This window comes from Salmo salar, chromosome 03 (assembly GCF_965601325.2).
Source record: "Salmo salar chromosome 03, fSalSal1, whole genome shotgun sequence".
In the NCBI taxonomy this organism is placed as follows: Eukaryota; Metazoa; Chordata; class Actinopteri; order Salmoniformes; family Salmonidae; genus Salmo; species Salmo salar.
This window is the reverse complement of record NC_138293.1, coordinates 81,652,501-81,667,905: the sequence shown is the minus strand read 5'-3', so window position 1 is coordinate 81,667,905 and position 15,405 is coordinate 81,652,501. Positions and strand designations below refer to the sequence as shown.

The window sequence follows — 15,405 nt, the reverse complement described above, 5'->3', positions numbered from 1 at the left end:
AAGGCTTTTTAGAATAGTAGTTCAAGCGGTGACATCTAGTGTTGGAGATACGTACATGCATTGATGCTCAGGGATTACCATATTGAACGATAATACATTAGAGATAACATATCTAGCTAGAATATTCTCTACATGAGTTTGATCAGTAGCCTAGGCCTATGTGATGGATATACGTAGGCTGAAGGAAGTAGCAAGGCCACACATTAAGGTGAATGTTCTTTCAGTAGATCAATAATTGTTTTCATATTTGGGGAACACTTGACACCCAGCGTCATAACACGTTATGGCTTTATCATAACCATGTCATAATATGTCATAACAGCTGATATAAGTTGTCATAACCTGTTATAATATGGACCTACAAAATGTACCACACAAGGCAAAACATTGCCTTACACCATAGCCTACATGTCAACAGTATCTTTATGTTGTGTATATATATTAAATTATCATTGTAATTGCGGACACATTGATGTCAGACATGCACCTACCCCAAAGCTCTGTTGTGGATGACTGGGATGAATGCTGGAGCAGATTTCAGGAGCAGGTCAAGACACCCTCTTTTTGACTGATGACTGTTATGAGGGCATGTACTGTACGTGATAGGCCTATCTGGCTTATATGATTATGATAGTCATAATCTTTTTTTGACAGTGTCATAAAGTTTCTTCCTAGTCCAAGTAAAGTTACACAGGATGGTCATAAATCTCCATGACAGTGGCATAAAATTATTTTAAATATGATGAAAAAAAAACATGACTGTAATTAATTCATTACAACATCAACAAAGGATTTAAGAAACAACGAAAGGAATTTTCTTGGCAGGGAAAAAACTAATTTCTGGGTTTGTGGGTTTTGATACTCCTATACAGGTCTCATAACCAGTCATAAAATAATGCAATATATGTCGCAACAGGTGTAAATATATGGGTCAACATTTGTTATTGAAGTAGAAGTCCTGGGAGTGCATTCTGACGAAGACAGCAAAGGTAATAACATTTTTCTTATAGTAAATCTGATTTTGGTGAGTGCTAAACTTGGTGGGTGTCTAAATAGCTAGCCCTGTGATGCCGGGCTATCTACTGAGAATATTGCAAAATGTGCTTTCACCGAAAAGCTATTTTAAAATCGGACATAGCGAGTGCATAGAGGAGTTCTGTATCTATAATTCTTAAAATAATTGTTATGTTTTTTGTGAACGTTTATCGTGAGTAATTTAGTAAATTCACCGGAAGTTTGCGGGGGGTATGCTAGTTCTGAACGTCACATGCTAATGTAAAAAGCTGGTTTTTGATATAAATATGAACTTGATTGAACAAAACATGCATGTATTGTATAACATAATGTCCTAGGGTTGTCATCTGATGAAGATCATCAAAGGTTAGTGCTGCATTTAGCTGTGGTTTGGGTTTATGTGACATTATATGCGAGCTTGAAAAATGGGTGTCTGATTATTTCTAGCTGGGTACTCTGCTGACATAATCTAATGTTTTGCTTTCGTTGTAAAGCCTTTTTGAAATCGGACAGTGTGGTTAGATTAACGAGAGTCTTGTCTTTAAAATGGTGTAAAATAGTCATATGTTTGAGAAATTGAAGTAATAGCATTTCTAAGGTATTTGAATAACGCGCCACGGGATTCAACTGGCTGTTGAGTAGGTGGGACAATTTCGTCCTGCTGACCCTAGAGAGGTTAACCCTAACCCTATCCCCTAACCTAGCTAACATTAGCCAGCTAGCTAATGTTGGCCACCTAGCCCTCTAGCTTGCTTCGTAACATATCATACGTTTTTCTAATTCGTAACAAATTGTATATTTAGAAAATTCGTAACATATTGTACAACTTGCAAATTCATAAAATATTGTGCATTTTGAAAATTCTTAACAAATAATACGAATTGTAATTTGTAAAATATCAAATGAAATGCGTGATGGACATCCACAAATTAATACATGCCATACCAAAATGAGTATCTCGGATTTACATAAAATAATATTACGAAATGCTCTGAGACCAGGTTGCATATTTCCATATCGGAATGAATGGGCAGTTGTTTTCTGTTCATTGCGATGTAAAGAGGGAGTGCTGAATGTTGCAATAGAGTATCGTCAGTTTACCGCCAGACAGCAGCATCACCTTGAAGATGCAAACTCGCCAATTCTGATTTGGGACCAACGTGGCTCAATTCAGAGCACACTGAGTGCTTGCTTTGTCCGGGACGTTAGCACTGCCACACGACACTTCAGATGAGTCTTGGATGGTGCTCAGAGGAATTTAGCCTAGAGTTCACCGTTTTTGTAATGCTTTTCTTTTACAACTAATATTACCATCAGAAGCGTTGCTGATCTTTACCGTGCCAATTATTTTGCTAATGGGTCGTTTTAGTGGATGTTCCCTCATGATTTCAGTGAGAAGATGACTTCGTTTACTTTGCTCTGCTCGGTCGTGTGATTGCAGTGGGATAGCGGACGCTCACATTCAACGCTGGACTGAGAGCATAGCTGTTCTCATCAAATATAACGATTGTTTTGTTTTTATCAGTCTCGTGCTTATCGTTGATGACAATAGCCTAGCGCTGTCATACGTTTGAGTTGCCATAGACCGCCAACAGACACAACCTGAACGTCGTTTCAACTTCTGGTCGTTTCTTTGACAACTGTCTTGACGGAGGAAGAATATGTTGATGAAGGAATATAGAATATGTATGCCGCTCACTGTGGAAGAGGTAAGTTAGGGTACTTATATCTCCCAGTTTTTCTGAACATTTTGCGTTTTCTCCTGTCCTACAACTAAACCTAAAAATGTGAAAAGTTTAGGCAGTTGCGTGGAAGGTATCATTTTGGTCATTGTATGGAATGTCTACCATGCTAGTTGCAACCTGGATGGAGTAGGTAGGTATGCCATTTTCTTGTGAAGAACTTTTGTACCACACTGATTTTAAGAGTTATTTAGAGTACTGTAGGCTAAACCACAGGGTGGTGCTATTGGAAGTATGCTAGGTCTACGCCATACTTTCCTTGTTTGATTTGTTGGGTTTGAGTGCAAAATCTTCACACAAGTATCTAAGACACTAAGCAAAAAATGTAAGAGATGTTACAGTATGTTGTCTGTGTGTGTCACCCTGCTAGCCTACTCATACGACCATTTCTGGCACTCTGTAACTACAGTGCCTCTGTAACGGTTTCCCTCTGGTACAAATATAGAGGTGACTGATCGTTTGTTTGATAGATTGATTGAATAACACAGGCTTATCTGCTGGTTATTATGTGTCTTTCAGGAGCAACCCTGCTCTGACTCCGTTTCAGGGAGCTGGGTGTCCAGATGGCTAGGCTTGCTCTTGGTCATTTGTTCTGTGTTGTTGCGAGCACCATTTGGTTATCATTAACTTTAGATTTGGTAGTCACAGCTCTCTGCCCATATTATGTCAACTGGGGCTGGTTTATTTTATTTTAGATAATCAACAACATTACTTTTATTTGGGAACCATTTTTTGGGGAGATGTGGACACTGATTTTCTTTGTTTGGTTACGTTTAATGTGTTCCTTGTTCCTTTATCCTTGACCATCATTTTGAGCCTAGGAGTGTGTTTCTGTACTTCACAGACCATTACTTTAAAAATAAATATTTATATGACGAGAGGAAAGAGAGTCGAAGAGCGAGTAACAGTGCATTCGGAAAGTATTCAGACCCCTTAACTAATTCCACATTTTGTTACGTTACAGCCTTGTTGTCACGAATGTCGTATGAAGGAGCGGACCAAAGCACAGCGTGTGTATCGTTCCACATTTTATTATAACTGTGAAACTATGCAAGACATACTAATAAACAAAACAACAAACCGTGACGAAGAGGTGCAACATACACTAACTGAAAAATAATCTCCCACAAAACCTAGTGGGAAAAACAACAACTTAATTAGACAACGATGACCAGCTGCCTCTAATTGGAGATCATCCAAAAAACAACATAGAAATACAGAAACTAGAACATAACAACATAGAAAATCTAAACTAGACACAACCCCGTCACGCCCTGACCTACAACACACTTTAACACACTTATCAGGACGAGTACGGGAAGCTGACACAGGTGGCATTGGATGACTAACACGCTCCTCAGGGCGAATGCCGTGCATACTACGCCAAACCAAATCTCTCTTCACTCTCCTCCAATTTATCCAACATTTCCTCAAACGTCTCTAAATCTCCCCTCCGTTCACTCTCCTCCAATTTATCCAATATTTTCTCAACGGACTCTGACTCACCCCAATATTCCTCTTTGCTCTCCGACTCGTCCCTCGGCCTCGCCGACCAACGAATGTGCCCCCCCCCAAAAAAAATATTTTGAGATTGCTTCTTGGGCTTGCGTTGTTGCTGTGCTAGTTCCTCGTATCGTCACCGTTCCTCTCTTGCTATCTCCGCCTGCTTGCCTTGATGGTATAACGCCTCGTAATATCGCCGTTCTGCTCTCGCTACTTCAATCTCCTCCTTTGGACGGCGATACTCCCCGGGCCTTGTCCAGGGTCCTGCCCCATCCAGGATTTCCTCCCAGGTCCAGTCCTCCTGACCCCGCTGCTTGGTCCGTTGGTGGTGGGAGATTGTCACGGTTGTCGTAGGATGAAGGAGTGGACCAAAGCGCAGTGTGTGTATCATTTCACATTTTCTTTATTAAACTGTGACACTATGCAATACATATTAATAAACAAAACAACAAACCGTGACAAAGAGGTGCAACATACACTAACTCAATGTAACGCCCTGGCCATAGAGAGGGTGTTTTGTTCTCTATTTTTGGTTAGGCCAGGGTGTGACATGGGTGGGCGTTCTAGGTTTCTTTTTCTATGTTGGTGGTTTTCTTTGTTTCGGCGTGTATGGCTCTCAATCAGGAACAGGTGTAGATCGTTGTTGCTGATTGAGAGTCATACATAGGCAGCCTGTTTTTCCTTTGGGGTTTGTGGGTGAATGTTTTCTGTCTAGGTTTGTTAATCCTGACAGGACTGTTTGGCTGTCATTCCTTGTCGTGTTTTCTTTTTGTATAGTGTTCATTCGTTTATTAAAATCCTTAATATGAACACATCCTCTGCTGCACCTTGGTCTCAATCTGACGACGGCCGTTACACTCAAAATACAATCTCCCACAACCCAAGGTGGGAAAAACAACTACTTAAGTATGATTTCCAATTAGAGACAACAATGACCAGCTGCCTCTAATTGGAGATCATCCCCCCCAAAAAACATAGAAATACAGAAACTAGAACATAACAACATAGAAAATCTAAACTAGAAACAACCCCGTCATGCCCTGACCTACTCTACCATAGAAAATAACAGCTTCTTGTCACGTCCTGACCATAGTAAGATGTGATTTTCTATGGTAGAGTAGGTCAGGGCATGACAGGGGGTGTTTTGTGGTTTTCTATGTTTTCTATTTCTATGTTCTTAGGTTCTAGTTTTTGTATTTCTATGTTGGCTTGTTTGGGATGATCTCCAATTGGAGGCAGCTGGTCCGCGTTGTCGCTAATTGGAGATTATATTTAAGTAGGGGTTTTTCTTCCTGGGTTTTGTGGGTGATAATATTTTGAGTAGTGTTTGTTTCTCTCTGCGTCACGGGTTTGTTGTTTTGTTAATTCAGCTATTTATGTATTGCAAAGTTTCACGGATTAAATAAAATGTGGAACTACAACCACGCTGCACTTTGGTCCGCTCCTTTCGACAGCCATGACACTTCTATGGTCAGCACGTGACAAGTGAAATCATCCCATGTGAAGAGTCAACTAATTTAATTAAACTTCAATTCGTAACTAAAATGTTTTTTTTATTTCTATTGGAAGGATTTCATATTTAGCAATTATGTCTACTTATGATAAGGTAAACTGTTTATGTTTCTGTTTCCATATGATATGGTAAATATATCCAATGCATAAAACATCTACATTTAACTGGTATTTGCATATATTTTCGTTAATTCCCATATATTCCCGTTAATTCCCATGGAAAGTTTCCAGCTCTGAATATTCCCCAAAATGTGCAACCCTATCTGGGATTTAGTTCAGCTCATGAAACATGGGACTAACACTTTACATGTTGTGTTAATATTTTTGTTCTGTATATAATGTATATTTAAACATTTTGAACTTAAAAAAAAATATTGAAAAAATTAGAAGCTTTGTTTTAAAAAAAAAAGAGTCAACTACAAAATTGTATAATGATTTTATGAGTTCTGTCACATGTCATCTCTGCAGCTGCATCCCAGACAGGGTCTGTAGTTGTTGTGGAGCACTGTGTGTTGTTCCTGATTAGAGGAAACACTCCCACCTTGGCCACTCTAACCATACAACACTGGTCTGCTGGCACCTCAGTGCTTTTCTATTTTGTTGACAAAATTATGCAGATGTGTTCACAGGCTGTGGGAGTTCCCTGGCTGCGAGACACTGGCAGTTCATTTACTGCAATCTGGGATGATGAGATACAGTACGTTTGATCTCAGGGGCATTACACTTGATCTTCAAAGGGCAGAAAAACCCTTTCAGTTCCCTGTGGATTATATTACTGTATCTTCAGAGAGAGAGACAGAGAGAGAGCTCTGCCGCCCACAGACTGTTTGTTTAATGCCAGAATAGGATCCTGAGCCTTCTCTTTGTTTCATGACCTTGCTGTGTTTTGATACCCCTGCCCTCAGTCATGACCTGATAGAGGTTTACAGTATATGCAGGGAATGAGGTTATGAGTTCCTGCTAAGGCTAAAACAATGATGGCTTGTGGGGGGACAAAAGTCCTTAGGCTTACTTCTCCAGAAGGACTATACTATGATTTCCTGACCTCGCAGACTTTTTTAGAGCCTCAGCACACACATCTGCATTTCAGAATCTTTGTCTTCTGTCTGACCCTGTTTATCATCTTGAACATCTTGGTTGAAATGATAAATGAAGGCCTTCTACAACCATTAGATTCATGTTTGCTATAAGATAACGACCAGAGATGACACTGCATTCCTCTATTCCTCAGCAAGGGGAATCATCTGTTTCCCCTGAAACATCAATTAGGCTTATTACTGTGTCATAAAGTCACAGGATCCAGGAGTCATTACACCCATTCCAAACATGTCAACACTTCTCAAGAACGAGGTTCTCTTACGTAAAAAGAAGCTAATTAACCCTTAGTTGCCATGGAAATGTCATAATGGGCTATAAGTCATAAAGTTAAACTAAAAGCTTTCTGCTTCTAGAGACGCGTACCTATGGACCCTCTTTAGGTCTCTACAGAACATTGACTGAGGTGTTTCTATATGGACTCTCTGGTCTCGCAGCAGGTACAGTCCAAACAAACACCTCAGTTACAATGCTTTATTTCCATGGTGACATTGTTTTGCCGGGGAAATGAGAGCGGTGAAGGTTATCCCTTAAAATAGACCGAGCACAGCAGAATAGTTTGACCGGTTTGACAGATGGCCTCTCATTTTGCTGCTGCGTGGGATGTGCAATTAACAGAAGGGACAGTGAGTTCAGGGTTTTAAGTGGTTTTCTTTCAGGACGCTCCGCTTGCAGGTTGAAACTACTCGACTTTCAGAGTCCATTTAAAAGAGGAAATGATCAAAAGGACGAGGTTGAGAATGTTATCATTCAATGGGCATATCTGATGTGCTATATCCAATTACAACTTCAAAATAAAAGTAACCTATGTGTTCCATTAGCATAAAATCACTTCAAGCTCAATTCAATGTTATAGCTCCATAATGTCATGAATGACTAAAATAGCCTTGGCTTTTACTGTGGGACACATCAATGTTCTATCTGTAGGGCATCTGTTGTTTCCAGGTGGTGCTTCAGTTTCAGATTCCCACCTCTGGACTTGAGCATATGGAATGGATGGATTTCCATGAAGCTTATTGGTATCTGTAGAGTGTTTGCTGTGTTTTGGTATGTTAGGAATAGTTGGCCTTACTGTCTTAACTACCCCTAGGGTTTCTTTGAGGTCGCAATGATCTAACCATCTACGTGTGTGACCAGGTGTACTATTCCCTAGGTCACAGCATTGATTTCCCCACAGTAATTAACAAACGAGAACATTCCCTACTCCCCATTTGAAGAGACCAAGTGAGAAAGTATCACCCTCTGAAGTCTATCGAACCTCATCCAATCTTATTGTTCTCTCATCAACCACACCTGTGAATTGTTCTTGTGTGTTGCCGTGTGGTTGTGATTATAGGTCTGTCACTATATCACGGCTCTGGAAAGGCTTAGTCTAGCTGGCTGAACACTGGCGGTCTGGCCACTGGCTATAAACCAGATGGGGTTCTTTTTTTGGGCTCAATTGTGATTGAAGATTATATTTTCCCTCCCGACCAGGCTGCCGGTTTAATCTGTTGATGATATCACTGGACTGACCTCCAGTCATTTTGATGACGTGGTCTAGCTCCAGCCAGTTGCATGGCAGTGTGGATCTGTCTCAGAATTGAAATGGCCCTTAGCATTTGTCTGAATGTTCCCAAATAAGTGGCTGTCAGATAAAAACCAAATTTTTACCTTGAAATATCACAGAGACCCTGCTTCAGAGACCCTGCTTCAGAGACGCTGCTTCAGAGACGCTGCTTCAGAGACGCTGCTTCAGAGACGCTGCTTCAGAGACGCTGCTTCAGAGGCAGATGGATGTAGGCCTATGCTATATCAAAAGCATAAACTATATCAAGTGTTGATTATGTAGGCAACTTGTTTCTTTTAGTCCATTCAAGTAGAGAAAATCCTGGTGGTTACCTTGTTTCCTCAGCGTTGGGTAGGATACTTTCTAAATGTAGTTTGTTAGTTACTAGTTACCTGTCCAAAATTGTAATCAGTAATGTAACTTTTGGATTACCCAAACTCAGTAATATAATCGGATTACATTTCCCCTTAAGAGCCATTAGAATTCATTTGGTGTATCATCATAATGGCCTCTGACTTGTCGTCAGACTCGCTCAGGTGGAATAAACTTAAAGTTGCGTCTTTTTTTCAATGCTGAATTGAATGTCGTTGAGAAAACAGAAAGGTGTAATTTCCTGCAAACATCCTTTCTGAATTTAAAAGTAATCCAAGAAGAAATGTCGTTTTTCAAAAATATCTGTATTCTGATTACAATATTCTTGCTGGTAATGTAACTGATTACAGTTCGTTTTTTGTAATCAGTTACACCTTTCTGTAATCAGTTACTACCCAACCCTGGTTTTGCTGTTCTAAACGATTCCATCCCCCGGTGCGGGTCATCTGCAATGCTAATACTTTACATAAAATAACGGAACTGTCACGACTCTTCTCATCACATGTCATCACTGCATGGTTTGCAGCGCCATCAAGAGAGACATACAAAAGTGTCATTAAGTCTGGGGATACATTTTTTGATGTGTGAAGCTTCGAAGCACAACTTGAAAGCATGGCTCTGTTATGTTCGCTGCACTGCTTAAAGGTTTAGAAAATCAAACAAATCACATTTTATTTGCTCTGTGATGTGCCCTGTGGTATGTGGTGTGTGTTTAGACTATGTGCCCTGTGGTGTGTGGTGTGTGTTTAGACTATGTGCTCTGTGGTATGTGGTGTGTGTTTAGACTATGTGCCCTGTGCTGTGTGGTGTGTGTTTAGACTATGTGCCCTGTGGTATGTGGTGTGTGTTTAGACTATGTGCCCTGTGCTGTGTGGTGTGTGTTTAGACTATGTGCCCTGTGGTGTGTTGTGTGTGTTTAGACTATGTGCCCTGTGGTGTGTGGTGTGTGTTTAGACTATGTGCCCTGTGGTCTGTGGTGTGTGTTTAGACTATGTGCCCTGTGGTCTGTGGTGTGTGTTTAGACTATGTGCCCTGTGGTCTGTGGTGTGTGTTTAGACTATGTGCCCTGTGGTGTGTGGTGTGTGTTTAGACTATGTGCCCTGTGGTGTGTGGTGTGTGTTTAGACTATGTGCCCTGTGGTGTGTGGTGTGTGTTTAGACTATGTGCCCTGTGGTCTGTGGTGTGTGTTTAGACTATGTGCCCTGTGGTCTGTGGTGTGTGTTTAGACTATGTGCCCTGTGGTGTGTGGTGTGTGTTTAGACTATGTGCCCTGTGGTGTGTGTTTAGACTATGTGCCCTGTGGTGTGTGGTGTGTGTTTAGACTATGTGCCCTGTGGTGTGTGGTGTGTGTTTAGACTATGTGCCCTGTGGTCTGTGGTCTGTGGTGTGTGTTTAGACTATGTGCCCTGTGTTCTGTGGTGTGTGGTGTGTGTTTAGACCATGTGCCCTGTGGTCTGTGGTGTGTGTTTAGACTATGTGCCCTGTGGTCTGTGGTGTGTGATTAGACTATGTGCCCTGTGGTGTGTGGTGTGTGTTTAGACTATGTGCCCTGTGGTGTGTGTTTAGACTATGTGCCCTGTGGTGTGTGGTGTGTGTTTAGACTGTGCCCTGTGGTGTGTGGTGTGTGTTTAGACTATGTGCCCTGTGGTGTGTGGTGTGTGTTTAGACTATGTGCCCTGTGGTCTGTGGTCTGTGGTGTGTGTTTAGACTATGTGCCCTGTGGTGTGTGGTGTGTGTTTAGACTATGTGCCCTGTGGTGTGTGTTTAGACTATGTGCCCTGTGGTGTGTGTTTAGACTATGTGCCCTGTGGTCTGTGGTGTGTGTTTAGACTATGTGCCCTGTGTTCTGTGGTGTGTGTTTAGACTATGTGCCCTGTGGTCTGTGGTGTGTGTTTAGACTATGTGCCCTGTGGTCTGTGGTGTGTGTTTAGACTATGTGCCCTGTGGTCTGTGGTGTGTGGTGTGTGTTTAGACTATGTGCCCTGTGGTGTGTGGTGTGTGGTGTGTGTTTAGACTATGTGGTGTGTGGTGTGTGGTGTGTGTTTAGACTATGTGGTGTGTGGTGTGTGTTTAGACTATGTGGTCTGTGGTGTGTGGTGTGTGTTTAGACTATGTGCCCTGTGGTGTGTGGTGTGTGTTTAGACTATGTGCCCTGTGGTCTGTGGTGTGTGGTGTGTGTTTAGACTATGTGCCCTGTGGTCTGTGGTGTGTGGTGTGTGTTTAGACTATGCTAGGATATTTTCTTCTCGCTGAAGCTCTCCCATGGAGCTTGAGGGGCGTGATGGAGTGTTTCTAATGTTGGCTCTGCATTACAATGGTGACTCATAGCATCTCTCTGAGGCATAAAAAACTAAACTCCTTTCATACAAATAACCTACCATTTGTCTGTCTTGTGAAACAATGACACACAGACTAATCTACTGACGAGACAACACAGAGAATGGGTCAATGTCTTCTTCTATACTGGCTATCAGATGTTTTGATTGCGTCTCCCAGAGTTGAGCTTTGAAAGATCCGGGCAGTGTTCAATAGGCTCAAAACTGGAGAAAACATGTCGTAACGAATAGTCACTACCTGAACTCCAATCAGAATGCTCAGAATGCAGAATTATGTTTTCCCGTTTGGCGCCTACTGAACACTACCCAGGAGCTCTATTGTTTCACCAGCTCTCCTGTACCACTCTGCTCTTATGCTGTGCCTTTCCCCACAGGTCCCTAAGCTATTGGCATTTGATTTAAAAAAAAACACAAACAGCCTCTTATCTGCTGTCTAGTGACACAGGAACACTGCACACAATTATATGACATCCAGGTTTGAGTGATTGAACAGATCTTACATCTCATGCAGGGAGACTGAGGAAGGAACAGTGAATGAAATATCAAAGTATTGGTGGCTGAATGAACAACTGGAGTTTGTTTGTGTGCGTGTGCGTACGCACGTGCTTCCGTATGTGCATTCTGGCTCAAGTCAGTTGTCAGTTTGTTCATTTGGTATTAGAGCTTTCTTCCCTCACTTTGAAGAGGCTACAGCTGTTCGGGATGTTGCCGCTAACGACTCCCTGATGAGCATCGAGGAAATGTTTAGTATTCAGCTCGTGGGTCACCGATGTAATGATGTTCTGGCATCACAGTGTGAACCAACCAACCCTCTGTCAGCACCACTAACATCACCAACGTCCCTATTCCCTATTCACCCAGACAGGTAGGCTAGGTACACAGAAGAAATGACAGTCATCACAGGAGAGTTAGACTGTATAATCACTTTCAAGGTGATAAGGAGATTTGATTTGGATCCCCATTAGAAGACGCCATGACAACAGCTAGTCATCCTGGGGTCAGACACATCACGAAAAATACATTACGAACAAAAATACTTTAAAATATACATACTGTACATTGTAAAATATACATACTGTACATTGAAAAAACATTAACAAGTAGACATCAGACATTTAAAATACCTGTAAGGTAACATTTAACAGTCAATAGGTATGTATATTCAGGGGTCAGTATCTGTCCATTCATATGGTCAGCCTTAGTAGATGTACTTTTAATGTTTTCTTCAATGTGAATCGATTTTTCGCTTGGGAAATATTATAAGGTGATAATTTGAGAATAAGTGACACTTATTCTGGGACTTATTCCAGACTGTGGGAAGTTACAGAACGTTCCTATAGAAATACATGGTGTGCAGTAGACATGATTTGCTGATCCTGATTCAGCTAATTCAAGTTTTGGAGGTTTAGTTGAGTAGTTAAACCAGGTGTTGTAGTGCTGGGCCGGGACAAAAGCCTGCTGGTGGCCAAACCCAGAAGGGAAGAACACTACCGTAGCGTGTAGCAACAGACCGAACTGCAATTAATTAAGAGAACACTCTCCTTTGAATTTAGGCAAATAGAATGTCATGGCAACAGCTTATTGAGTGGCTCTCAGACTTGTGGCTCATGACAGGCTAAGTGGTTCTGTAATCTCTATCTCATCTCTTTTTATCTCCAATCTCTCTATGATTATTATTGACTGACAACAACTTGTATTGTATTAATCTCACATTTCAGAATGAGAGAAACCCGTCTTAAACCCTCTGAAATCGGTGTGTGTGTGTATAAAACGCAGCATAAAATACAGTATTCTTCATGGTGGTGGAGCTATTTGAAACTAACAGTCCCAGCCTCGCTCTCCAGTCCCCAAGGTAGAGGTTCTCTTCTCTGGCTACGAGGGGACCGTTCCCTTGCCTCTGTCTGGATCTCATCGTTCAGACTGGCCTGGCACAGAGAGACCAGACGGAAGGAGACACGCTCAGCTATCCCATCTGCTAGACGTCAGGGGGTGAGTGTAGTGTGATATATGCAGAACCCTCTGCTCCCTCACTGCGTCTCCTCCATGGCCTGGTGGCCAGTCTGTTTCTGCTCCACCATGCCAACTTGCCGTTGTCTTACCAATAATTTGCACCGATGCATTCCAGACTGTTTGGTAAAGCAATGATACAGTGTAGCGTTGTTATAGAAACAGTGATGTGTGCTATAGAGGCTTGCATTTTCAGGCACTCCGTCAAGAATTTGTCCATAAAGGGAAGTGGTCATATTAACACATAATGTAGTTCCTACTAGAGGTCGACCGATTAATCGGAAAGGACGATTAATTAGGGCCGATTTCAAGTTTTCATAACAATCGGTAATTGGTATTTTTGGTCAACGATTTGCCGATTTTTCTTATTTTTTCTTTTATTTATTTCCCCCCAAAAATATTTGTATTTTTATATTTTTTAACTAGGCAAGTCAATTAAGAACACATTCTTATTTACCATGACAGCCTAGGAACGGTGGGTTAACTGCCTTGTTCAGGGGCAGAACGACAGATTTTTACCTTGTCAGCTCGGGGATTCAATCTTGCAACCTTACGGTTAACTAGTCCAACGCTCTAACCACCTGCTTTACATTGCACTCCACGAGGAGCCTGCCTGTTACGCGAATGCAGTGAGAAGCCAAGGTAAGTTGCTAGCTAGCATTAAACTTATAAAAAACAATCAATCAATCATAATCACTAGTTAACTACACATGGTTGATGATATTACTAGTTTATCTAGCCTGTCCTGCGTTGCATATAATCGCTTAGGTACACGTTGCTCCAACCATAAACATCAATGCCTTTCTTAAAATCAATACACAAGTATATATTTTTAAACCTGCATATTTAGTTAATATTGCCTGCTAACATGAATTTATTTTAACTAGGGAAAATGTGTCACTTCTCTTGCAAACAGAGTCAGGGTATATGCAGCAATTTGGGCCGCCTGGCTCGTTGCGAACTGTGAAGACTATTTCTTCCTAACAAAGACAGACGACTTCGCCAAACGGGGGATGATTTAACAAAAGCGCATTTGCGAAAAAAGCACAATCGTTGCACAACTGTACCTAACCATAAACATCAATGCCTTTTCTTAAAATCAATACACAGAAGTATATGTTTTTAAACCTGCATATTTAGCTAAAAGAAATCCAGGTTAGCAGGCAATATTAACCAGATGAAATGCATGCAGTCAGGGTATATGCAACAATTTGGGCCGCCTGGCTCGTTGCGAACTAATTTGCCAGAATTCTACGTAATTATGACATAACATTGAAGGTTGTGCAATGTAACAGGAATATTTAGACTTAGGGATGCCACCCGTTAGATAAAATACGGAACGGTTCCGTATTTCACTGAAAAAATAAATGTTTTGTTTTCGAGATGATAGTTTCCGGATTCGACCATATTAATGACCTAAGGCTCGTATTTCTGTGTGTTTATTATATTATAATTAAGTCTATGATTTCATAGAGCAGTCTGACTGAGCGGTGGTAAGCACCAGCAAGCTCGTAAGCATTCATTCAAACAGCACTTTCGTGCGTTTTGCCAGCAGCTCTTCGCAATTCTTCAAGCATTGCGCTGTTTATGACTTCAAGCCTATCAACTCCCAAGATTAGGCTAGTGTAACCGATGTGAAATGGCTAGCTAGTTAGCCGGGTGCGCGCTAATAGCGTTTCAAACGTCACTCGCTCTGAGACTTGGAGTAGTTGTTCCCCTTGCTCTGCATGGGTAACGCTGCTTCGAGGGTGGCTGTTGTCGACGTGTTCCTGGTTTGAGCCCAGGTAGGAGCGAGGAGAGGGACGGAAGCTATGCTGTTAAACTGGCAATACTAAAGTGCCTATAAGAACATCCAATAGTCAAAGGTATATGAAATACAAATCGTATAGACAGAAATAGTCCTATAATTCCTATAATAACTACAACCTAAAACTTCTTACCTGAGAATATTGAAGACTCATGTTAAAAGGAACCAGCTTTCATATGTTCTCATGTTCTGAGCAAGGAACTTAAACATTAGCTTTCTTACATGGCACATATTGCACTTTTACTTTCTTCTCCAACACTTTGTTTTTGCATTATTTAAACCAAATTGAACATGTTTCATTATTTATTTGAGGCTAAATTGATAGTATTTAAGTATTATATTAAGTTAAAATAAGTGTTCATTCAGTATTGTTGTAATTGTCATTATTACAAATAAATAAAAAATTGGCTGATTAATCGGCATCAGGGTTTTTGGCCCCACAATAATCGGTATCGGCGTTGAAAAATC

At 41.2% G+C, this 15,405-nt stretch overlaps 1 protein-coding gene across 1 annotated transcript in view; it reads left to right on the top strand.

The window, feature by feature from the left end:
* The first annotated feature begins 2,042 nt into the window (after nucleotides 1–2,042).
* LOC106601779 (cytoplasmic phosphatidylinositol transfer protein 1) overlaps nucleotides 2,043–15,405 on the top strand; it is a 119,531-nt gene continuing 106,168 nt past the window's right edge. The window contains exon 1 of the mRNA XM_045715541.2: nucleotides 2,043–2,723. Coding sequence (XP_045571497.1) covers nucleotides 2,676–2,723 — 48 coding nt within the window. The 5' untranslated portion in view covers nucleotides 2,043–2,675. The remainder of the gene's footprint in view (nucleotides 2,724–15,405) is intronic.